The sequence below is a fragment of the Falco peregrinus genome, chromosome 12 (genome assembly GCF_023634155.1).
Source record: "Falco peregrinus isolate bFalPer1 chromosome 12, bFalPer1.pri, whole genome shotgun sequence".
NCBI classification, from domain to species: Eukaryota; Metazoa; Chordata; class Aves; order Falconiformes; family Falconidae; genus Falco; species Falco peregrinus.
Window position 1 is genome coordinate 2,930,809 of NC_073732.1, and position 26,374 is coordinate 2,957,182.

At 44.4% G+C, this 26,374-nt stretch overlaps 1 protein-coding gene across 2 annotated transcripts; it reads left to right on the forward strand.

The window, feature by feature from the left end:
* Positions 1–134: 134 nt before the first annotated feature.
* On the forward strand, positions 135–25,590 carry PCCB (propionyl-CoA carboxylase subunit beta). Of its 2 annotated transcripts, XM_055817029.1 has the most exons (15): positions 136–358; positions 1,911–2,030; positions 4,354–4,422; positions 5,749–5,805; positions 9,070–9,183; positions 10,827–10,937; positions 11,234–11,342; positions 12,298–12,418; positions 16,314–16,395; positions 18,554–18,677; positions 19,978–20,085; positions 22,665–22,765; positions 23,855–23,953; positions 24,174–24,267; positions 25,324–25,590. In XM_055817029.1, exons 1-15 carry the CDS (start codon positions 170–172, stop codon positions 25,443–25,445), a joined length of 1,620 nt encoding a protein of 539 aa, XP_055673004.1. In that variant the 5' UTR covers positions 136–169; the 3' UTR covers positions 25,446–25,590. The 2 variants fall into 2 exon arrangements, with proteins under 2 accessions (XP_055673005.1, XP_055673004.1); XM_055817030.1 differs by lacking the exon at positions 10,827–10,937 and having other exon boundaries at positions 135–358.
* Positions 25,591–26,374: the final 784 nt, after the last annotated feature.

Genomic DNA, 26,374 nt, shown 5'->3' on the forward strand with positions numbered 1-26,374 from the left:
CCCGGGGGGGCGGCAGGGCCCGGCCAGCTGCCCGCCGCTCCCCTGCGCCGCCCGGCGCGGTTCGGGCCGCCCCAGGCCCCGCCGCCCGTGCCCCCGCCCGCCCTGGCTCTGGGCCCGGCCCGCGCGCAGGCGCCGCTCCCGCTCCGGCCGCCGCCGGCGGGCTCGCGACATGGCGGCGGTGCGCGTGCTGCGGCGGGCGGCGGCGGCGGCGCGGCTGCGCGGGGCCGGGCCGGGGCCGGGGCCGCACCGGGCCGCCTCGGGGGCCCGCCCGCCCTCCGTGCCCGAGCGCATCGAGGAGAAGCGCCGCGCCGCGCTGCTGGGCGGCGGGCAGGGCCGCATCGATGCCCAGCACAAGCGGGTGAGGAGCGGGCGGCGGGGGGAAGAGCCTCTTCCCCGCTGTCCCCGCGGCCGGGCCCCGGGCCGCCGCCGCCGCCGGGCTCCTAACGGGGCGGCCGCCGGCCCCGGGCCGGGCGGGAGCGGTGCTGCGGGCGGGGGCAGGCGGCCTCCCGCGGCCGCGGGCGGGAAGCGCTGGGGCGGGCGGGCCGGGCCGGCGGCGCGGCTGAGGCGGCGTTGGCAGCCGCCCTGAGGCAGCGCCCGCCTCGCGGCACGGGGCCGGCGGTAACGCCTCACCGGCTCGGCGGGCAGCCGGCGCGCCCGGCCCCTCACGCTGGCCTGGCCGATGTGAGGTGATCTCGGAGAGCAGCGAGCTAGCAGAGTGGCGGGGGGCAGAGGGAAGGGTGACAGCCGCCGGCTTGTCAGGCCCTTGCCTCTCCCGTTCAGAACCTGGGCCATGCTGAGGGGGTGCCGGTACAGATTTCCTGCTTCTTGTTTCTCGCTGGGATGTCTTCTCAGTGTAACGCAGGGACCTGGTGGTGCCACGATGGCGTGTAGGCATCAGGGTGACCGTGACAGCCCTTCCCGCCAGCGGCCGGCTCGCCCAGCAGCAGTGCCCCCCCCGCCAGGGACAGGCTCACCGCGTTACATTTAGGGCGCTGACATACCAAAACACAAGCATTTCTGCGTGTGTGTGGGCCCCGAACATCTTACGGCATTTTAAATGTAAATAGAATCCATGGCTTGCGTTAGGCTTTCCTACGCTTGTTGATTTTCATGCACTTTTTGACCTAGTGGTCTGAAGTTTTGCAGAGAAGCTGACCTGTGTTTTAACGTCATGTTGAGGTAGGGTCACACCATCCCCTATAAAGAAGACAAGCCAGGTGCCCTGACCTTTGGAGACAGATGCTTACCTGGGTTGGAAATAACATTGGTTTGGCAGGTCAAGAGACAAAGAACTTTGCAGTCAGGTATTACTGCTTGGCATCATCAGTCCTGAGCAAGGGACATGCATATCTGGTCAGTCAGTTATGTTCTTGGCCCTTTCTCTACTTATGCCCGTATCAGTGTCCCAACAGAAAAAAGAACGAAAGGATTTTGTCAGAAAATCCCTGCAGGCTGTCGTATTTCCTTTTTCCTCTCATTTGCTGTGGTCAAATATCGAGCATGGTGAATTGAGCCTTGAACTGTGGGTAAGGACTGGTTCAGCTGTGGAAGGGTTCCATGTTTAAGAATAGAACAAAGGCCTTAATAGCAGCATTTAAATGTGTAGGCAAAAATAGCTGTGATGCTATTATATCTTGTTGAAAAGACTCTGAGATTGTTTCCTTTATCTTGTGGTCATGCCGCTCCAGTAGTCAGCCGCCTTTTCAAAGTCTGGCTTGCATTACGCTTGTTTTTAAGGTGGATAATCACAATATAGGCTATTTCCAGCTTTGGGGGCATGCAGTTGCTTAATGTGCCAAATGTGGCAGATCAAGTGAGGCTATGTTTGATTAAACCAGGTCTGTTGGTGGTCAGTAAACAGAGCCAGAACCACCTGATGGCTATATTAATTGTTGCTTGCTCCATTTCAGGGAAAGCTGACAGCAAGGGAACGGATTCTTCTGCTGTTGGACCCTGACAGTTTTGATGAATATGACATGTTTGTGGAACACAGATGTTCTGACTTTGGGATGGACTCTAGTAAGAATAAGGTAGTTTTATATCGTATAATTCTTGTTTCTTACTCCTCTGCCGATTAGCCAGCCAGCTGGCTGAAAGTAGGCTCTTCTGCTGACATGTAATTTCTTTTACTATTTTCAGCTTTTTATTTGTTTTGCAATTTTCCTTTTACCATTCTCAGTTTCCATGTAACAGCTTATGTGGTTTACTTTTCCATTGTCTAAACTTGATACCTTTTTTTATAAGGTCACCTGCTTGGCTCAGGTACCTCCCTGGATATTGTGTTAGATTTGTAATTTAAATAATAGAGGAGGCTGTAGAACGTGGTTGTTACAACTTTGTCAGTCAAGTTAGATATGAAGAACAAATATGGGTAGATACTTCTGCCTCCCTACAGGTAACATTAAGAGTTATAGGATGAATTAACTCGGATCCATCCTTATGTCTGCCAAATTACAGTCATAAAGTCGTTTAGGGCCTTAAAATCTGATATGTTTGGAAATTCAGGCGTTCATACTGGTCTGTTAGCAAGTTGCAATCTGCTTGTTTATGCAGTTTTCAGGTACATGGTTATGTATCCTACACCAACGTGGTACATGAAGTTCATCACGTAGAGGGAAAATCTGTGGCTCCTCAAAGTCTCTCACCATAACATTGATGCCTGATAAATTACTACAGGGGAAAAGTATTTTGTTGAGATTTAGTACAGAAAGGACCAGCAAACATGCTGGGATGTGTCAGTGGCTAGTGCAGATGGGCCTGTTCAACGTGAATCTCTCTGCAGCAAAAGGCCCTGTTTGCTGCGGAGTATTTTGGTTTGGGGTGTGGTGAGAAGCTGCTCAGCATGCACCACTGCCCCATGCTGCACACAATGACTACAACTTCTGTTCATGTGGTTATTAAACCAGTTCATGAGTTTTCAGTCCTTCAAGTTGCAGGGCTGCATCGTGTGGATGAGGGAGGGATCAGCAGGCTTCCACAGTGAGCAGCTGTGGCGTTGGGAACTGGCAAAGGTGAAGGATTTGTTTTCGTTTTGGTAGCCTGGAGACTGATGGGACTTGGTGCTGGGGAGGATGTCACGTTAGACCTTCTCCCCTCTCAATGAGCATAGGAGCAAACATCTTTTCTTAAGTAAATTTTTTACTCTGTTCCCCAGCAAACTCAGATAACTACTGTGTTGCCTCTCATCACGCTACTCAATGCTGCATCCCACAGTGCTGATAAAAAATTGCTGGTTTTGAAGACAGGAGGAGCAGCAAAGTCCTGAGAGTGATGAGAGAGTTAATTTTTTCCTTGTCCTTCAGAATTCACCTTTCAGTGAGCTGCAGATTGTGTTTGCAGAGTGCAGTTTGACAACAGATGACATAACTGTGCCCCGTGAGCTGGAATACTAGTTTAGCATTGAATTTCTCTTGAGTTTCTCGAACTTTCTGAAGGCAGGGTAAGACTTGTACCCACACCCAGGCCACTCTGCAGGCTGCTTGGGCTTCTAGGAGTCATCTGTGTGAGACAGTGGCTGGAACTACAGGTGTGTTTCCTGAGCTGGTAGCAGTGCCGTCTCTTCAGGCTGAGAAGAGTTCCCGGAGCGGTGTGACCTTGCAAAAACAGATAACCTTGAGCATAAGTAGCCCTTGGAGTGGGCCCCGCCTGTTTTTTTTTTTTTTTTCTTCATTTTTTCTTTTTTCCTGTTTAATATCAAACCACAAAAAAGCATTTAAGTGCCTGGAATTCCTTTATTACAGCCCAGTAAAGCTCCTTTTCTACTGTTGTCTTGAAAGACTTGTATACGTTTCCCTCACTAAAAAGTGAGACAACATAGATAACCAGATTTTAAGATTCACAGGCTCCGTTTCCTCTTCCAGCTCTTTCTTCGTCCCTTATTTGCAGGGTGAAAAATGGGACAGGTCAAGTTGAAGTATTTCAGGTGACTGTAATTATATTTTTTGACTTCTCCAGGGTTGTTTTCTTTTCTTTAACAATACCTCAAGAAGGGATTGTGTGCTGTGTCCTTTCAAAAACATCAGGTGGTCCTAATAAAAGGTGCATCCTGTTTTTAAGGATGTGATTTGCTTTAACTCCAGATGTGCTGAAATTGGAAGGGAAACTGCAAAATTCACTAATCTTTACACTAATACACAACTACTATGTGATATTACCTCTAAGTTTTCCTTTCTAGGGCTGGGGGGAATCTTTGTGGAGCCCCCACTGGAAATATGAAAGACAGCCTCTTGGAGAATTGGTCTTTGCTTTGACTTAGTTCTCAGTATAAGTTTGTGGCTTTTTAGTGGACGTTTTGCTGCTTTGATTATTTTAAAAATTATTATTTAAAATTAATTTATTCTGTTTTTAATACAGTACCCTGGAGACAGTGTGGTGACTGGCCGTGGACGGATTAATGGGAGACTGGCTTATGTTTTCAGTCAGGTATGGTTTTGCTTGTTGGTTTTTAAATAGCACAAACTTATCCTTTGACATAAATTCACAATATTTCAGTGTAGTAATGTACCTGTGTACCTTCTACCAATAAGCATAAGATGGATGTAACATCCTGGGGGAGGAAGCAGGGCACCTTCAGATAAGAAGCAAAAAAGCATTTCTAGAAACTTCGCTGGGTGATAGCTGCAGTTGTGACGAGGGTGAGATGAGAAGAGTGAAGAATGCAGAGGCAGTGGGATCGTTTTGGAAAAAACAAACTGTTATTACTTCGGTGTAATATCATTGCATATTGATACCCTGAGAGACTGGAGGAGTCCTCCCAAAACATTTTTGATAATCAAGTTGTGAATTAATGGGGAAGTCGCTGAGCCCCGTGTGCTTGAAGGAATTGCAAGTGTTGACTCTGTCCCTGCGGCTGGATGTGTGTGGATGAGTTCCTGCGGGTGTGTGGAGACCTGTGTCAGTGGAGGGCTTTGCGGGTCCTGAGAACCATTTCTGGGTTTCAGGCCACGGAATGGGGGCTGTTCGCTGGAGACATCAACTAGAATTGCAGTGAGCAGTATTTATGACAGAGGGCACTTTAGCAACCTTGAATTGTTTCTCAGGTTCAAACTCTGATTAGTTGACAGCATATAAATAGATACTTTAATGTTAGAATATACTTTTTATATTAACATTTTTAGAGGAAACACCATGGGTAGAGATTTATCTTGGTTAGTCTTAACACTGTGTAAGAAAGGCTTTCTCTCAGATCACTGGTAACTGCTTCTCTGTTCTGGGCCACAAAGTACCCTTTGTTCAATTTGCTATCATGGCCACAATGACTATTGCTGTCTGATCTTGGAGCGAGTCATACCCCCTGCCTTTTTTGACTTGGATATATAGTTCTTCCAAGGAAGGACACTGTTATGTGGGCCTGAACATGAGATAGGAGCCGAACACAGACCCTCCTCACAGGTGAAATTTCTCCAGACTACTTCAGTATTGACAATGTCTATAAAAGAGTAGCGTATATTTGTAGAAAGAGAGGCTGTTTCTGTGAAGGAAAAAAAACCAACAACCCAAAGACAGCATAGTAAGTTTGTGATTTTAACATGGAATCCACTGGCAAATGCATATAAAAGATCGTTTTCCTTGTAAAGGAGGCTTGGATTGGACAGGATTGATCTGCAGGCTGCACTAAGGGAGTCAAGTTGTTTTGGACCAGCATACCAAATATGGGGTGTTGTAGGATTGCGTTATTCACTTGCAACATTTTATGACATTTTACTGAAATGATTCTTTCCCTAATCTGAAATTTTTTTTTCCCTCCAGGATTTTACAGTATTTGGAGGCAGTTTATCTGGAGCTCATGCCCAGAAGATCTGCAAGGTAATATTGCATAGGAGAAAACAAAAGATCGTGAGCGTCCTTTTTTCAATTTGTTGCGTTAATGACTTTGGAGAATATGATTTGTGATTGACTTTAGTGGACTCTGGTGTATGCCATGGCAACCTGAAAATGCCTGCCTCCTCATGTCAATTAAGAAGTGAAAGCACAGGCGAGCAGAGAGGTACCCTTTGGAAGCTTTTCAAGTATAAGACAGCTTTTCCAAGTAATACACACTTTGTTGGAATTAAGTTGCCTTTTGTACCGTGCTACCAAAGACAAGAGACCTGCAGAGCACAAGTATTTATTAACTAGCCATTGTCTACTGGAGAAATGTGAAATGACTCAGGAGAAACTTTTTCTTGTAAACAGTGCTATGTGGAAGTGTGTAATATTTATAAAAAGCAAATGTAACAAGTGAACAATCTGAAGATAAACAGTTATCAGGCACTTGTGGCTATTTATTCTTATTTGTCTGCTTGTCTCACTGGAAAAGATGGTGTTTGAATCCCAGTTGTGGGGAGGACAAGAACCTTTTCATGTGTGAGTGTTTAGTGGTATGGGCTGGTGAAGATTTCCTGGATCTTGTTGCTGTGGAATCAGAAACAAGGTTTTTGGTGCACAAGGCCTTTTTTCGTGATGGAAATAACTGCTTTTTGGCACAGGCTTCTCAGCAGTGAGGAGGTGTAAAACTAAGAAACACAAAGAATTTGGACTGGATAATAACTGCTTGGCCAAGTTATTATTAAATACCAAGTCTTGGTATCAGGAAAGACTTGATACTGCCCTTCCACATTGGAGCTTTGCTGTGTCTCTCTCTATTGGGGAGGCGTGTAATAGTACTGGAATGATGGGATCCTTTCTGCTTGGTTTTTTTGATCTCTGACTTCTAAAGAAGCAGGGAGAGTGCTGATAGCAGAACTAGAAAAAAAGCAAAAACCTGTGTCCTTCCTAGCTGATACTGTTCTTGGTTGGCATCAACATCAGTGGTAGGCTCCAGAGTTTCAAGGCTCTGGATGCATCGGTTGCTTTGGGGCTCAGGGTCTGAGGCTGCAGCCTGGGCAGTGGAGAGGTCATAAAGACGGGCTCTGGGTGGTGTGGTGTCTCGCTTCTCTTAGTTCTTCTTAGGCCACATTCTGGGAAGCAGAAATCTGTTTTAAGAGAGACAGTCTTAGCTTCTGCCAATCTTATCGGTGGCATAAGGAATGTAAAATGTCACGGAACATGGAAGTGAAGGTGCTTTCCTGGAGATCCGCCCCATTGGTGGTAATTGTTTCCCATTTGGGATTTTTTCCTGGAGCTGCAGAGAGGTAGCAGTATTTGGCATCTTGCAGCAAAGATCCAAGCTGGGTAGGTCTGGGCTGGGCTGGTTTTGCAGAAGAGCCTTGTGGTCTTTCAGACCACATGAAATGCTTGTAATGCTTGTAATGGTTTCTGTGAAGCAGCAGAGACTTAGTGTGGGTCTTTTGGGATTAATGGGTGCCTGCTTGTGGTGGGGACCACTTTAAAGCCTACATACGTGCATCTATGATGTCATGTTTCAAGACAGTGTTCCCTATAAAAACTGGTATGGCAAAAAAATGTCTGGTCTCAAATATATGAACACATTTTCAGTAGTCTGAATGTGCATATCGATGTGTGTTTTAGGAAGAACTTCAGTGTCTGGAAAAGCCTTGAAATAAATAAATAAATAATCCATATGTAAGTCCCTGGAAAGTAGCGAAATGCATCAGTGAACTTTTTTCACTAACCTGTCCCCATAGCATAACAGGGCTTCCAGTAAGAAGCAATAAATGTCAACTCAGCTGATTTCTAATAAGGCATTTGCTAATGCCTTGTGTAACGTTCACATAAGTAAACGAGGGCACTCTTGGCTCACAGAGCCCCTGCTTGCAATCCACAGCAACGGTTTTTAGATGTGAGATTGCATTTAAATTGTAAAGTCATTCGGTGTGTCTGCCACCACAATATTTCAACTTTTACATGGACATGCAGGCACAAAGCCTGAAGAGCCCCTGTTTTACGTGGAATGACTGCAAGTAGGAACAAAGCCGCTCCAGAACAAGACAGTTATCACTGATTCATGTTTGGGCTGGAGCTTTGGTACCGCTAAGATACTATGGATTTGAATATGGTACTGTGTTTCTGGGCAATGTAAAATTCAAGGCTGATGCTGCAAGCACTCTGAAAGACAGGACTGAAGTTTTAAAAATCTTAGGAAGTTAAAGATTGTCTGAAATAAGACACAATTTTATGGCAATGATTAAAAAGGGCTAATACCAGGCAGGGAAAAGCAACCTCGAAATTCAAAATGGGGAATAACTGACAATGTGTAGTTTTATAGAAAACTACTTAGAAGCAAAAGCGGATCTTAAATGTTAAAGCAGATCTTGACATAATATGCTGGTGCTGTAGTGTTATGAAAACAGCAAACATTTTACTGGGATCCAATAAGCAGAAATATTTTATGTAAGGAATTAGTTCCTTCCACTTAAGCCTCTGTTGGGAGTATTGCGTATGATCTTGAGGCAAGTAACCAAACTGATCAGAGGTCTAGAAAATAGGATGTAGAAAGAACTGTGACTGAATTGATGGTGCTTACATTAGAAACGTGAAGGGAAACATGAAGACTGAAAGGAGATTTGAGGTACCTGAATGTTTACGAATGTGGAGGCAAAGTAGTAGTTAATTGCTGTCTCTGACTACTGTATATCAAGAAAGAAGTAACGTTTCTAAATTTCCAGAGGAAAGGTTTTAGTTTAGTCTTCTCAAAGAACTTCTAAGAAGGATAATCAAGCATTAGAATATACTGCTTAGGGAGATTATGCAATCACCACTGCAATAAACTTCTAAGATCAGATTAGACATATATGAGAGAATGTTTAAGGTGCAGTTGAGACCTTTTATGAACAAAGGTGGCTGGATCCTCTTTGGTCCAAACTGCAGTGTCACTTAGCACAGGGTTTGGATAATGCAGTGCGAGTACAGAGATGCATGGCTAGTGGGGCAGATTAATATTAAAGACCATGAGAGGGATTAACTGTGTATCTTTTGACTCATTCAGACTGGAGGCTAAAACACGATACCTCAGTAAGCACTTAGTGACTGTGATAGTTAATACAAGTGAAGCAGAAACTGAGTGCTGTGTAGGCAGTTCACATTCTGGCACGTTTGGATTTTTTTCTAGGGAGTGTGCATTTTGGAGTTAGTTGCTTTGGGGTTTTAGCTTAGCTAGGTCAATAATGAGGAGTTTGTATTCATCACTAGGTCATGGATCAAGCTGCCATGGTTGGAGCACCCGTGATTGGGCTGAATGACTCTGGAGGAGCCCGTATCCAGGAGGGAGTGGAGTCCTTGGCAGGCTATGCAGACATATTTTTGGTAAGTAGGCTGCTGGATGACCCGGAAGCTTGGCATCCACAAAGATGGACAAAGTCTTCCTTTACTTAAGTCGCTGTTTGTAAGTCAACTTTTAGGTTATCATCGTCCTATTTCAGCCAGTGTTACCTGGTGGATAAAGCAGCATATATGAGGGCTTGTGAGACCTGGACTGCCTCCTTGGTTCTCTTCTTGGCTTTGGGCAAACTACCATACCACTTAGTTCCATTTACCCATGTGTTAAACATGGGCAATGCTGGGCCTTGTAAAACACGGTGGTCCAACGAAAAGCTTTGTAGGAGCCGCGCTATATAGTGAGATCTGTCACAAGTATGAAAGAATAGGCAATTTACCTAATTGGAAGAAAATCCCAAACAACTATTTAACTTTCAGATTTACACTGACGTATAGGTTGCCTGTGTGTGGGATGTAATTTTTCTCGAGTGTTTGAGACAGGTGGGCATGCTGTAGTTCAGAGAGTGTTTTGTGAGGTGACTGATGGTTGTGATCCACCACCAGCTGTCCCCGCGTCTCTGAAATACAGACATGTTAGGAATTTCACACAGCAGATTTGTTTTCAATAGGGCTGATAAAAGGTGAAAGAAAGAATTCCACTGCAGAAAGAGGGACTTAAACTAACTCAGACACTATGCACTTGAAGAAAACTTGAGAAACTCAGATCAGAAGGACCAAGTGCCTGTGTTGTCAAGGTGGGGGGAAAAAATGGGGGTTTTGGTTTTTTTTTTTTTTCTGGGTGGGAGGTGAGAAAAAAAAGATGCAAGTCAGATGTTTCTGTTCAAAGAATAGTATGCAGTACAAATGTTACCGTTTGGGGATGTCCAGTACTTACTGAACGGGTGAAAGGTTCACGTTTCTACAGTATTTTTGTGGGTAATGCAAGAACTGTTTCTTCTAGATGTGCTACTGATTGTTTTTTTTCACAGGAATGACGTTATTTTATATGCCTAACGAAACACATTGCTTTAAAGTAAGCGCACAGAACATAAACGTGATTGTGCTTTCAGTAGGAATGTGAGCATGTGGGATAACAAGTTAGTTAGAGCAAACAGTCTTTTGGATCAGCGCAATCTGGGATGATACATTGAAGTTACAGAAATTGGTTGTAATCCAGTTGAGCAATGAGCAATGTAAACATTTTTTTTTGGACACCATGCCATCCATGTTGGTGGACAGCAGTAATTCACCCTTGTGTAAAACTCAAGCTGATGCAGGAATCTGATTTTAAAAGAATCTTTGACACAATTTGTTAGTAAAGCTTACTGCTGCCTCTGAGCGATAAACGTACCTGTATGTTCAAGTTTCAGCTACGTACACTTCCCGGCACTCCAGGCTCAGTGAAGTTTTTGCCCCTGCAGCATCTGTTGAGGTCACGCATTCCCGCTTCCTTTGCCATCATTGCGTGGTATATGAAACCGAATGCATGGGAACAGAAAGAAGCAAAATGGAAGCAACAAAATTATTTTGGTTCTATTTGCACCAAGACATTCTCAACAGATACTTATTTATCTCCCAGTAAATAAAATAAGCTGTCCTCTCCTGTTTGTGATTGCCTGCACAGATTCTGCAAGAATTCAGACCGAAAGATGCACTTTTTTTGGTAAAACGAGACGTCTTTTCTATTGCAGAGAAACGTTCTGTGTTCTGGGGTAGTTCCACAGATCTCCCTCATTATGGGTCCTTGTGCTGGTGGAGCTGTGTATTCGCCTGCTTTGACCGATTTCACATTCATGGTGAAGGTGAGGGTGCAAACTGACCCTGCATGAAGGATGTTTTTTTCAGATGGATTAAGCTGATTTTATGAAAAATCAAGAGAAACTTCCCCAGTAACTTGTGGATAATTGTATTTTCGATGCAATTGCATTTTTGAGGGATTTTTAATTTAATACGTTAAGGAATTTTAAGAAATTTTCCCCTATGTTCTACTGTATTCTTATTTTGGGGAAAGTGTCTAGAGGCTGTGACTTCCCCTTAGGAGCTTTTGCAGCTTGGTTGTAGCATTTACTGTGTGGTTTTGCTTTTTTCCCTCCCCCAGGATACATCCTATCTATTCATCACTGGCCCGGACGTAGTTAAGTCTGTTACCAATGAAGATGTCACCCAAGAGCAGCTTGGGGGTGCAAAGACACACACTACTGTATCCGGTGAGAGCTGGGTAGTTCACTTAACATACTAATTGTTCTTTAAAGTAAATGACATAGTTGTTCTGGCTAAACAGCTGATTGTCTAATGCAGTTTTGTACTCAAGCGTCACTTCAGTCGAAGTGATAAAACTACTTAAGCAGATGATTTTACCCTGTGTAGGGGCTCTCTTGCCGGTCCTTTTTAGTAATGGAAAACAAAATAGGGGAAATGGGAGTGTGGCAGAGTTCTGGGATTTGGAAGAGAAAGTAGCAAATCCACAAAAGATTCTAGAAGTGGGAAGATTGACAGAGGGCAGGGCTTAGCAAAGCAGGCTTGGGGTGGTGTGGGTTTTTTTGTTTGTTGTCCAGACATTTACGTGGGTTGAAATATTCGTTAACAACCCCTTGTTTGCTTACTAACATGATTGACTGAACTTCTTAACTATAAACCGAGTGACAATGTGAGATGAAGCGCTGTTGTGGGTTCCCCCCCCCACCCCATCTGGGAAAACTTGGTGACTCATGAATCTTCTTGAGGCTTGAAATGACTGTGGGATCTCAAATGGTATGTGAACGGAACTGGTGACGAACCAAAACCACAACTAGAGACACTGCTCAGCACCAGCCTTTATAAAAGAACTTGTAGTCCAAAGCTTGAGTGCGGCACAGTAACCTTGATTGAATTGCAGAAGATTGGGATCCAGCTCTAGGTCTGTGATAGCTGATAAACCCCTTTATGTTATTTTAAATATGAGATCAATAATCCAGGCCTGTTAAGGAGGAAGTCTGATACAGCCACACATTTTCTAGATGTTTTTAGCTGGTCAGATTTGGTGGCTTAAAACTCCTGATGGTTAATAGCTCAGGTTTAAAAACTCTTGCTGTTACTTCTCTGTATCTTTATGGGTACATACTTGAAAATGAAAAGCTGCAAAATTAAAATAATTTCAATAACTGCTTAACTGTTTCTTTCCAGGAGTTGCGCACAGAGCCTTTGAGAATGATATAGATGCTTTACTTAACCTCCGAGAGTTCTTTAATTATTTACCTCTTAGCAACCGTGATCCAGCACCAGTCTGTGAATGCCATGATCCCAGGTAAGAGGAGACTGGCTGTGATCTGTGGTCTCTGACCACCAAATTTCATGGCTTATCTGACTCGAGGAGCATGAGAGAGAAGTGTTTTGTGCCTGGGATCTTGGCTGGTAATTCTGCATTGTGGTGTGTAAATATGCAAAGTGTTTCAACATGCATGTGTACATACATACATGCTCACTGTTAGATCTCGGGTTTTTTATTTTCTGAAAGAAAAGTTACGCAGGCTGTGTACAGAATATGGGGAGAAGTAATCTCTGTACAGATGGGCTGTCACAGTCTCTTGAGACAAGTGAGGCAGAATAGCACAGTGAACACGAGTGGGGAGAACTTGCCCTTCTTTGTCAGTTACATCTCTGTTGGGTAAGTTCTGTGTGCTAAGGGTAGAGGTGGGGCAGCACCAAGGAAGCCAGCACCAAGGAAGCCAAGGAGGCAGAAAGCTGCATGGCTTGGCACTTGTCTCTCAGGCGCGCCGTGTAGCTGGCAGCATGACAAGGGAAGGGCTCACTCACTTCAGGAGGGGAAAACCAGCAACTGTCTGGACTTTGATCAGAGAACTTTTCCAGGAGCTGGAGGGACAGCCAGAGTGCCAGCACGGGACGGTTTGAGTAGACAGCCGTGCTAGTAGTGTTAAAGACAGAGAATGTCAAGGGAGTGGAAGCATTTTGACCTGAGGTCCCGCTGCAGCCCCAGCTCAGCCCTTTCTGTAGGGAACCCATAAGGGGTTGTCGCCCTCTCCTGTATGGGAGCAGCCTGAATGTGTTCCTTTCGGTTCTGTAGATGTGCGTGATGTGTGTCTCGTGGTTCTTACACACATGAAGATTTTACCATGGGGAGGTTATCTCTTCATGCTTCACTGTGCTTTGCAATGTCTTTGGAACAATTGGTGTGAGGAGGTTTATTTGGATGGATTTCACAAATCACTGCTCTGGTACCTGAAATACATTGTTTACTATTAGAGAAATAAATTTGCTAGCTGCTTTTAGAGAATGGTCAGACAGGTCGGTTAGTTGCTGGTCCTAAATTTTTCCAAGATGTTGGTCTTTAGGAGTTTATTAAATAAACTGGAAGACTGTTCTGGTTTGATAGTGACAAACCAAAGCAAATCTCTTGCATTATTTGCTAAATTTTCTGGATTATCTCTGAAGTTACCATGTTCTTTCTAAGCATTCAAAAATTGTACTGGGATAATCACCCTCTATAGACTTGATAGGGGTGTTTTAATGTCATTACAGAGGCAACATTTTTTTTTAATCAATGTATTTTATCATAGCTTATATTCTTGTGAGAAGCTGTCGGTTACGTTGTAGCTACTTTATATAAGAAATTAGTTCTTTATTTTTTTAAGGGAGATAAATCTTTTACGTGGCACCAGATACATTATTAGAGGATCACGGTATAATAAATGCACTAATTGTACTAATAACTTCAATTTAGTAGTCTTTATACACATGAAGACTGATTATTTGTTAAATTTGCCTGTTTTTATAGCAGTGTCTCCAGTATTCCTCCCATTTGTGGTCTTAACGCTTACATTGGTATTATTTCACCTGGACATATTGACACCTAATACTCCTTTTGCTTTGGATTGATGTGGTTGATCCTTACCGCTGCTCCAGTCAAAGCCCATTCCTCTAATTTTGTTCTTACTCATTTTCACACCACCAAAATTCACCACGAATAATGCAAATTAAATAGAATATACTTTTGTATTCACTGTTAAGTCCAGAATTTGGTGGGGTGGTTTTGTTTTGTTTGTTTTCTCTGGGTAGGTGGGTTCTTTGTGGTGTTGAAAAATGTCAGTCTTGGTTGCTGAAACTTCTGTCGGTTTGAGTTTTGTGTCAGTGACCTGCGTTCTGGAGTTAGAAGGTTCCTTATAGTTCCAAGTTGTCTGATGGTGACTATGTCCCCTGCCTTTGACAGGTGTCTTGTTCGTTGCATTTGGTATAGTGTAAGGTGTGATTTCACCTTTGTGTTTACCTTTATAGTCTTTGCCTATAAACAAATTCTGTTTCCTCGAAAGCCTTAAGTGTTTGTACAAGTTCCTGGAGGAGGTTGTTATCAATTGTGGGTAACAGAGTACAGTTTCACTTCTGTATTGAACAAAACCCAGCATCGATCTGGGTGAGAGTGTCTCAAACTGTGGCAAGCTTCAGATGTGACTGCTTTGATGATGAGCAGCAGTTCCTTCCTGAAAAGTGGGATCTGTAAGAAACACAGTTCTCAGCCTCTTAAGTCCAGTGACTTGACTGGCAAGCTCCGTTGTCCTTTATCTGTGATGATTTGAAGGAGATTTTCCAACCTGTGGTATCCTGCGTAATGTCTTCGTTTGGATGATGGTTATTTATTTTAATGCTGTTGTAATTTCCCTCAGTACTGTACAGCACAGAATTTATGCAAGCAGTAATTTCGTTTTTCCACTTCCCCTGTCCTTTGGAGTACCACAGGCAGTGGCCAGAACTTAAGAGCACATTCACATTTACTTTATGGACAAGAAAAAGTTTTAGAATCTTCTGTAGCTTGGGGTTTTAGTATGCTAAAAGTGGTTGCTTTTATCAGATTAAGGTTTCATTTTATCATTTTATGAAAATACTTACATGCGATACTCTTAATCATGTGGAAAAAATACTTGGAGGTGTTGCTGTTAGTTTTATTCTATTAATAGATGTATCTCTTACCCTCTCGGCAGGGAGTTGTGCCTCTCTGGTCCTGTGTATGTGAGGGAGCACAGAGACAGCTGTGGGCCTTGCATTATTAGTTTTTGTCTTGATTTTGACAAACTGCAGATCACTTTGGTTTTAAATTGGGTGTCTAGAACCTTGTGCTGTCTTGTTTTAAGTGCACTAAATCACGGCATTGTTAAAATAGTAATTCAGTAACAACTCCACAGAAACACCATTCATAACAAATACAGATCATTTTTTTTATGGAATAGCACAATTGTAAACTCCCTGAATTCTTCTCAGTGTTGACTGCCAAAAATTGACACGCACACCCTGCCCCCCCCCCGGGGGACTGAATTAATCCAAAGGCCCAGTGCATGGCTAACACTCGTAGGTCCTTAATGAAACTAATATGATCAAAGACGGAGGTAACTGGTAGTGTCAGCTGCTAACAGGGAGGCAGCATTTCTGTTAAAAGTAAAGCGCCACACGAATGCGTCACTGTTAAGCAGAGTAACAATAAAGACGCTTCAAACACAGCCGTTAAACTGAAGGAGCGAGAGAGATGTGCTTCCCCACCCATGAGTCTCCGCTTGTTGGGTGACAGGGGAAGTAAGCATGGAGAGTTTTCCTGTGGCCAAGTGTGTTCAAATTCACAGATGCACAATGTGGGCAAGGAAGGGATCAGAGCTGTAAATGTGCAGCTCCTCAGCTTTGTCTGCACGGTCCATCAGGTATGTGACAGGAAACTTTGCTGTTGGGAGAAATTGTGTTGCCCGTCCAGCTGCGAGGACCGGAGCCGCCGGCCAAGCAGGCTCTTTGCTTTTGCCGCCTTGATGCTTGTTCTACCCAGTCCTTCCAGCCACGGCTGAGCTGTGCCCCCGTGGCCTCAGCGCCCTGTGCAGCATGCTCTCTCACCTCCCCCACTATCCCCTGTGCCTGATGTTGGGCTCTTTCAGTCAAAGAGGAGAAAATGTATTTCCAGGAGATGGTTTCCTAAGCACAGGTGCCTGTCGAGGAGTTGTCTCCTTCAGGACGAGATCAGTTGGGCTTTAGTCTTCCTGCTGCACAGGGCTCAGTGCCTGAGGCACAACTGGCTGAGACGAAGAGGACTGTTCCTTCTCCCCGTATTTGAGAAGCATTTCCATGAAGTGTCTGAGAGGTGCAACTCTTTTTTTTGGTCTTGGTGTTCATCTGATCAGTAACTATTGTTCATACTTACTTATTTTCTGCAGTGACCGTTTGGTTCCTGAGCTGGACACGGTTGTCCCAACTGAATCTACTAAAGCCTACGATATGCTGGACATCATACACTCTGTAAGTCTGCTGGTGTGAGCGTTGTTGCAATTAATGTGGATATATTATATTCTGTGTCTTAAGTAATTGAAAGAAACCAATAGAATGGCACCAAGGGTAAGTTTTTTTCAGTCTTCACAAGTTACCGTTTTTACCTGTGTAGTAGCTGTGAATGAAGGGGCCACAAAAACTGCAGAAAAAAAGATTTTAGCATATGAAAGGAATTCTAAGATTTGTTTTCAGGATGCATCTTCATATGCTGCATGTGTAACTACAGCTGGAAGATGCTGTCTGTCAGTTTTCTCTCAGGGGTTGAAATCCTCTCCTGCCTTGAGTTCTCTCACTTGCCCCCTGACCCACACCTTGTTATTACTGTCTTCAATTTGGTCACTTTTTTATAAGAGGTAATAAACTACATAGGCTGCATCCAAAGGTTTACCCTTCCCTGTTTATTCTAAGAGACAATAACATACACAGACAGTACAGGAGGTTTTTTTTTTGTTTTTTTTTTAAATCACAAGTCAAGGACTCAGAAGCTTGGAAAGTCCGATGTTAGAAGTTTCATTGAGGCAGATCTCCTGGCAGGGTGGCAGGGAAGGAAACATCTTACTATTTAAAAAAAAAAGAACCTGAAAGCCAGTATTGCAATTTATAAATGATGGAGGTTTTATTAAAGCAGCCTAGGCAATGCTGGTAATCCTCTTGCCTAACATTGAGTGCTTCACTTTTCCAGTTTTAACAACTGAATACATTATAAATGCTTGGGCAGAGAACATGGCTGTAAAAGAAGTTTTATCACATGAAACTGCTACAGCCCCCTGTAGAGCAGCCTGAGAGTCTGAATTTTGAGTATTAAAATTTCCAGCTGCTGCTTCTATCACAGGGATGTGGAATGGCAGACGACCCGGGGTTCTTAGGTGGATGCCGAAGCTAGGAGTAACTCCATTTCACAGCGGGCAGCACATATGTGTGGGGGGAGTTCAGCTGTGTTTGTAGGACCTTTACAAACTTCTCCCTTCTGCTGTTTTATTTGACTGTCTATCCCCACACGCTCATTCAGCTAACACGTTGCGCTTTGCAGCTGGCTGCATTTAGACTAACTTCAGTGGAGAAAGCAAGCTCAGGCTGTTTTTATTCTCTGGATTCTTCCATTCTGAATTTCAGCACTACCTGTTCTAAAAGCTGGCATTTTAAAAAAAATCTGAACTAGGAAAAAAACCCTGAAGTCTCACAGACTTAGAGAAGCATGAAGGAAGGAAATAAAACTACTTTAATAATAAATTTTTCACAATTTCTCATTGTGCCACAGTCCCAGAAATGGCTGGCAAATTGCAGTCTGTATAGGCAAAGTTCTCATAAAGGGCTGAAAACATGGAATTCTAGTAGGAAACACTAGGCAGCCATGTATAGGTGTCGCTACTGCTCCATGTGTAATTATGATCTCTTTTGAACATGTGAATTTTGATACCGCTTTATACACCAGCGGATGTCACTTTGCAGAACACATGCTGGAACTTCAACCCCAGGGAGAAGTGCAGCTACCGAGGAGTTGTGGTTCCAGACAGACATGTTTGACGTAGTGCGTGCATTCCTCTGCTGCAGATAAAAGTTTGTCCGTTCTCTACTGTGTGCACTGCTGGTGGCCGGGGGAGATGGACACAGCAGAGCCAGCTCTCCTGGCCTCTGTTAATGAAGTGCTCTGAACGTGCAAAGAGAAAGAGTATTTATTAAACGTGTCTTGGAGAGTTTCTGAGCTCTGTGGAGTACTATTTGCTTTTTATCACTGGAAATTGTTCTTTAAAAATGTAGTCTGCCAATAATTAAGTTGCGAGAAGGGAGTTCTTAACATCTGATTTGAAGTTTTAATGTTACAAGCTAGGAAAAAAGGCTCACTATGGAGGAATAAATATGTCATAAAGATGTTCTCTGATAGATTGCCTAAGTGGCAGTTTTGATAATAAGTGCAGCACTAGTTAATACCTGGCATGAAGGCTGCAAAGAAGATGGAATGGTCTCTTTCCTGGGTTTTTTTTTGTGTGTGTTTTTTTTTTTGTTTAAATTGCAAAATGTTTTAAAAGTTCTGATACTAACACAACTGATGGTGTGTTTGCCTGTGTATATAAATACACATATGTCTGTCTGTCCTCATATGGGCTCTGCCCAACTCTCACCCTTGCAGATTGCTGATGAGAGGGAATTCTTCGAGATCATGCCTTCCTATGCCAGAAACATTGTTGTTGGATTTGCCAGGATGAATGGCCGAACTGTCGGGATAGTGGGCAACCAACCCAAAGTAGCATCAGGTTAGAGTTGGCTGTACGAGTCCAGTGTGAAACTTGTCAACACTGTCTCCTCTCTGTTACATCTGGTTTTTGCATGCTGTGTAAGGCTGTGAGGCTGTTTTTGTTTTGCACGGTCCCTCCGCTCATTCGCGCTGGTTTTTCTACTGCTTCCTTTGTCTTGAATCTCATTGTAATGCAGCTGTGAGTTGTGAAACTGAAAAACAGTTTGTTTCTTTAGTGGATCAGCAAGGTGGTCTTGCTCGCAGGGAGATCAATGACCACTGTATCCAGCACAAGCGGAGCGGTAGGCGCACATGAGGGGGGTGGGTGGAAGACTACCACTTAGTTGGCAGCAGCCTGTGATTAACTGGATTAAGCATAATACGGGAACTGCAGACTTACGTCCACAGCATTCAAATGCCTAAAACTCTTCCGTAGGGTGAGGTTTTTGTCAGCTTGCTATAGCTAGAGCAGTGCAGAGCTTCCAGACATACACAGGTGGGGCTCTTGAACTCGGAGCATTTGGGTGTGGAGGTACAACATGTAGCTACAGCCAAGATCACCTTTTTGAACTGTCGAGGGATTTCGCTTTCTCTCCTTACCTAGGTAATTTCTGAAGTGACTTCCACTGATCAGAACTTTCTGGTTTGCTCCTTGTTTTTAATATTTGTGCCTTTTTGTTTGGGAAAAACAGATGACCCAGTATGATGTTTTATTCTTTTGTAATCTTTACAAGATATGATTATCAAGGTATTAGCAGGCTTTCATATTACTTTAGTCTTCTAATATTCTTGATTTTAACATTCCACAGATGCTTTTATACAAAATGTGTTTCAGTTTAATATAATAACACATAATTCTAAATGGCACTAAACCAGAAGAGAAATACTTTGCAGCATGTTTACCAGAAATGCTTGTATTTCTCATAGTGGGCCATTTAATGGATTTTTTTGAGGTTTTTTTGGTTTTTAATGGAGAACTCTATAGCCTTTCAATATGACTGATCTGAAAAATATCAATGAAGAGAAAATTTACAGAAAAATATATTAAATTACAAGAATATATTTAAACTTGTGGGGATAGAAAGTCTCTACAAACAGCGCTCAGAAAAACGAGTGCCTGTTGAATGTAGCTTGTACTCTAATCTTGGTTCTAAACCAGCAAAACTTCATGGCACATTACTCCATATTACTGGCAGATAAGTGCTTGTTTTGTTTTAAGAAGACAATACAGCCAAAATGGAGTGTGATTTTGAGTTGCCTTGAATTACTGCCATTAGCAGACCACAAAAATTGTAAACACTTTGTTTTCTTAATTTTAGGGTGCTTAGACATAAATTCTTCAGTGAAAGGAGCCCGCTTTGTTCGTTTCTGTGATGCTTTCAACATACCACTGATTACTTTTGTGGACGTTCCTGGGTTTTTGCCAGGTATGCCTTGCCATTACATTTCAGCTCCTTGCAGGGTGGTGGTGGTGTTAAAGACCCATCTTAAAAATCTGTGAAAAGACCTTTACTTGTAGTAGATTTTAAACAAGCCAGATTTTTAAATCCTGCTTTTTTGGGACAGAAACTCTGAGTGGTCATCACAAAAGGATATTGAAATACGCAAGAAACTGCAGGAAAAAGAAATAAGTGCCTCACTGTGCCCCCAATAATGCTATTAGTGTGTTGTGAGGTCACAGAACTTCACTGGGCTTGCTTGAGGAGAGGGCCAAAGCAGCGGCAGTTGAGGGCACAGTGAAGATGTGTTCCAGCCAGACCTGCTCGGCACCGGAGTTACTGAACCAACAGGCCTGCATTGCTACCCAGGCTTCGCTGCAGCAACAGAAACTGTCTGACCTGCTGTACTTAATGCCCAAATGTGTAAATGAGGAAGCTACAGGGGGGAAAAAAGAATGTCCTTGGTTGCCATTGATTCAGTTATACACACCCCTGCTCTCTGCATCTTTGAAAGTCTAGGTTCTGCCATGCTCCAAGGCATTTTTCAGATAAAGATGTCCATGATTTAGAAGCTTTAGGTAAATCGGTAAGGAAAGGCCCGAGATTAGACTTTTTCTCAGCATAGGCTATTGTAAGCAGTCAACGTTAAAATGACCTATTAGAAAACAGATTGTGAGAGGAATAGAAATGTTACACCAATAAACATCCTGAGTCTTTCATACAGTTGAATATAAGGTTATATATACGGTTGTATATATAAGGTTCATGAAACAATATACTGCTGTATCAACCAAGGTTTCCCTCGAGGCCTGTACAGCTGTCAAAGCATTAAAACGTCACTGTCACCGTTCCCATTCTTACTTCAATACAATGTAATCGTGTTTTAACAGAACCTTCCTCTTCCCTCTTGCTCTCTCTCCTTTCTCTCCTGCTGTAGGATGCACCCTCCTTGCCTGATGGGGCTCAGGCCACTCCAGCGGCCACTGTAGGAATCTAGATATGGACAGTTGCTCACTTCCATGTGGCCAATTAAAAGTAGTCACAGTAATGCACAACAGAATGTTGGTTTGCAAGTAGGTGAATGGAAGATAAGTAAAAGCAGAGAAATCTAGGGAGACCTGAGGCTCGAGAGTGATCCTGAACTGTTGTATTTTAAGGAGTTTTGGCAAGATCAGTACATGAACATTAGAAATTTCAGCTTGAGTAACTCTGAGGGTGGTGATCGCTACAACTCCTGTGCAGTACAGAAGAAGAAAGAATCTGTCACATGGGCCCACACAGATGTACCAAACATCTCACAGTGTTAGTGACCCAAACGCATCTTTAGCATGGGTTTGGGACTGAATCTATGGCTAGAAAAGAGTTTGTGTTAATTGGCCGTGGGTGACAGTGTGAATAGTTCAAATAATACTTGAATGATCTGATCTTACGCTTGAAGCATTTCAGGTGCTTGGCTACCTTGTTCTAAGTGTGCATTGAAACTGAGGCTGTGGCTGGATGACGGGGTCTGTGTGCTCCCCCAGCTCGGGGTCTCGGTTGAGCGTCCCAGCTGCGTTCAGACTGCTTCTGGGATAAGACGACACAGCTGTTCTGATTTCTGCTGCTGGAAAGGTTCTGTGGCCTTGACAAGTCCCACTGGCTGGAGGGAAATACATAAGTGAAAAGTGAAACGGCAGCTGAGAGGAGACATTTGTAAGTATAGGCATAAATTACTAGACACTCAGATTATGCTTGGGGAGAAGCATTAAAGTTGAGCCACCAAACAAGACTACCAAATAAACCTCACAAAAGAATTTTTACTTCAAATCTTACATTAAAAAAAATGAAGTCATCCATTAAAAAGATCCCAAAGTACTCTAAGAGGTTATCTCAGGTGCTGAAAGCAAAAGTCAGTAGGTGGATAAACTGCTAGAAAACAACTGTAGAGTTCTGCCCAGTGGTCTGATGGTCAGAAATCCTAGAAATAAAGTTGCTGCTGCTGCGTGAAGCCAGCTAGGCCTGTGGGTGGGGTGGAACGGTGCTGAACGCCCTGTGACAGGGATGGCTTATGTTCCTGTTCGCTGCTATGAGCATGCTCCAAAAGCACCTGCTGTGAGAACTCCTGTAGAGGAATTCATGCTCGGTCTTTTAAGGTCCATCATCTTGGACTTGCTTGAAGGAAAGCTAGGACAGGTCTGTGGTATAGCAGCTAAGCTGCTTTTCCATATGGTCTGGAAAAAAAGGTGTTTGGAAGAGCGGGTTTCTGGGGAAGTGAATCTAGGTTGTGTTTTTCACTGCAAGTCAGATCTGGAGTCTTGAAAACGATGTAACTGTTTTGTTCCTAGGAAGGTACCATCTGGTGAGTGTTCTGGTTGTGTGACCTTAAATGCAAACATCGGCTGCTTTTGGTGAGAGGTTTTTCACAGAGTGGCTCGGTGTTGTATGGAGGACATTGCCTGGTATTACCCTCTCCTGGACGTTAACATAGCGCTGGTGGTGGTGAAGTTTGCTGCCGGTAACGGATGATGACAATTGCTGAAGTGGTTTTGTGAATTCCCTGGAGTGAAAAAAAAATCTGTCATTTGTAGGTACAGCTCAGGAGTATGGTGGAATCATACGTCATGGTGCAAAGCTACTGTTTGCCTTTGCAGAAGCAACTGTGCCTAAAATTACTGTCATCACCAGAAAGGTAAGTTGGCACGATTCCATGGTGTTCTTTTAGAGTTCCTGTCTTCAGTAGTAGCAATTTTAGTTATGCAAAGCTTTGTCCATCTGTCCCACTTGTGCTTTCTGTCGTTGTCACGTCTCCATTTGTCCCATCTGGTAACACCTCGTCGTCAGGTTACAAGAGGCCCTGTCTTCTATTCTCAGACTATTACCTCAGTTCCTTCATTCCTTTTGTCTCTGCACTCCTCTGAAATCGCGTGTTTCTGCTCTCTGCTTTCTCCTTGGAATGCCTTCAGTCAAGTATTTGTCCTCTGTCCCCCAGCGTGTCTTGCTGAGGTCCATGCCATCTGTTTGCACACACCAGAGCTTCCGTCTCAATTCTTGCCACTTCAGTCTCCTTTTCCCAAACCAGTGCCGACTCTATTGTTCTGCTGCTGCGTCTGCAGGCTTAACGCTCACGTGGTTTCTCTTCTTCCATATGCTTTTGCTATAGTCTAATTTTTCCTTGCTAGTTTGCCCCTCTTGCTTGTTTTTCTGATAAGTTGAAAACTTATCGCAGCGAAAAGAAAACTTTCCTTCTTCCCAACCCTATACTTCTGACTGTTGCCATCCTTTGGTGCCCAGGGCTTGCAGCCTTGCTTAGTTTTCAGTAATGCCTTGAAACGGACTGTGCTGCAGCTGGCTCTGCAGTGTCTGTTCATCACGGCTGTCTGGACCACTTCCAGTACCAGAGTGGAGCACTGCAGCGGCCGAGTGCTGCATTCCCTGGCCAGGGAAGCCCAGAAGCATGCTGGCTGGTTTGTTTGCGTGCATGTGCAGGGCGCAGGTTGAGGCCTCTGCTGTTCCAGCTACGCACTCATTCCTCTCCCCCTGCCATCAACAATGGTCTTGGTTACCAACAGTCCCCGTCCTTGCTCTTCTGTGCTTCTAGCTGAAGAGACACCTAGTCTTGGGAGATTGTTGTAGCAAAGTGGAGACACTCGTGGTCTCTTTCAGGTACAATTTAGCCCCACTCGCATGTCTTTGGAATAGTAAAAGCTGCGAGAGGAATGTAGGCTCTTGGTGCTGCGACGGCACTTCACAATAATTAATCCCTTGGGTTTTGTTCCAGGCCTACGGGGGAGCCTACGATGTGATGAGTTCAAAGCATTTAAGAGGAGATGCAAATTATGCCTGGCCTACCGCGGAGGTGGCAGTGATGGGAGCAAAGGTAAACGCAGGCTGACTCAGGCTGGTGCGCAGCAGCCATCAGTGCCGTCGCAGCGCCACGGAGGTGGCCTGGCACCATAAAGACAACTGGCATTTTCTGTGAAGCAGCGTACTGGCGCGCCTGTCTGTACGCAGTGTGGGGGCAGGGGCTGGTGGGGCAGACGGCTTTCCTCTGTACCACCTGAGTGACTGTCACTGACCTGTAGGCTTGGTCTTCGCAGGGCGCCGTCCAGATCATTTTCAGAGGAAAAGAGGCAGATGCAGAGGCCGAGTATGTGGATAAGTTTGCAAACCCTTTTCCTGCCGCCATGAGAGGTACGGTTAATCTCACACGCTGGGTCCCCTGTTTGTTTGCCATTGCACATAGATACGTTTGTAGCTACTGAGTAAACTTCTTCCGAACGAGTAAGTTATTTAGGTGAGACGTTTGTACCAGAATCAGAAAGGCAATGCTTAACCATAGCTTGTGCGTGTGACAGAAAAACACATCTAGACACAAACCACATCTTCAGATGGAAGGAGACTGGTGAAAGGCAGGGTCTGCGCTGAAAAGGCCATTTTTAATTTTGTACATACTGGAAAGCATCTCAAAACTCCACCTTTCCCTTAAAAGTACAGGTGCTTTGACAATCTATTTGACAGTCCAAGATGCAGCCCAGTGGCCATTAGAGAGGGACAGAGGCTAGTTCAGTTCAGTGATGTTACCCAGGGCTCTTCTGAGTAAATTTCCCCACTGTTTTTACTTCTGAATTTTACTTCTAGCTTTGAAGCATTGGCTGCGCTCTATGAGGCAGTTCTGTAGACTCTGGGGTCGGCTCTCTCCGTTTCCAGTTATGCTGGCTTACTCCGTTGATTGGTTTTGTACTTCATTTAAGTCCTGTTAATAGTGCCACAGAGCCAGGAAGATGTAGCCAAGCTGTCTTCCACCACAGCCACTCGGTACAGTATTGCCCCCTCTGTCTGTTACCACTGTTTGAGCCGGGGGAGAGACTCCTGCACGTGCAAAGTCAAGGGATGTCACGGCTGAACCTTTAAATCAGAGTAACAGTAGTAGATGGAGGGAGGTGGTATGTCAAAAACTTTGCAGTAACAGGTGTGGTACGCGGTGAGTAAAGCTCCTCCTGAACAGTTTTTGGCTTGCTGACTTTTGCACAAATTGAAAAAGCAGATGTTTCTAATTAAAAAACTATTGACACAGCAATACTTGCTTTTCAGGCTATTTTAAATTTTCTTAAGTTAATTTGTAATTTGTGAACTGTTTATGCCAAGTAGTGTTTTGATTTGCTAATTTACGTTACAACCTAGACATAGAAGGCTGAGAGGCAAACTCTTCATGGCTTCTCAGGGTTGTTTTTTTTTCGTTTTTTACAGGGTTTGTCGATGATATCATCCAACCTTCGACCACCCGCCTGCGCATCTGCCATGACCTGGATGTGCTGGCCAGTAAAACACAGAGCAGTCCCTGGAAGAAACATGCTAATATCCCGCTGTGAGTGTGCAGAGGGGCTTGGCCATGCTGGAGGACGTGGCACAAATACTCTCTGTTTTAAGTGCAGGCCTACTCTGCAATGGGAATATTTCTTTTCATTTTCATTTTGCTAGTGACCATCAATAAATTCTAGTACATATCTCATTTAATTTGGGGTCTTACCGGTTTATCTCTTTAAACCCTTTTTGGTGGGTTAATAATCAACACAGTGTGCAGTGGCTGCTGCGGGTGAGCTGTTAGCAATGACGCAAGGTCACGTGCTCCCTTGGCTCCTTCGGCTCCTTCATTCCACCAGCCCCGGAGGTGCTCACAGGCAGAGCTGCCGCGACCTCTCACTGCTGAGAAGCCAGACCCCTGGGGGTTCGGGCCCAGCCTGGGGCCCACCTTTGGCGTCTGACTCCACTTCCTGCACCACAGACTTAAAAAGGGAAAAATCCCGAGCTTGGATTTCAGGGCACGGGGATCCAGGCTTTGCTGATCCCAGACTAACCTGCTCCGCTAGACTGTCCCGAGCTGCCCCTTCTATGTGCTGGCTGCAGCGGCGCTGGGTCTCGTGTTGGGATTGGTGACCTCCAGGCTGCACGTGCAGGCATCCAGAGAAGATGGAGCCAGCCTTCTCTCGAAGGACGGGAGACAATGTACCCAAACTGGAACAAGGGCAGTTCTGGGGGGATATGAAAATCCTTCCTGAGCATGGGGGGCTCTTCTCCCTCAACAGAGGGTCGAGATTGAGACCTCCAGAGGCCCCTTCCAGCCTCGTTTTTTCTGTGATTTATTTGCCAGACTCACAGAGAACGATGGCAGTAGATGTTGCTGATCAGCCCTAGGCCCCGAGCCCGCTCCACACATTAGAAGCTGCATTTTAACTACAGCCCCAGAAGGCAGCGAGTGGCGGCCGCTGTCGTGCTTAGCACTACTGCGAACAGCTGCCAA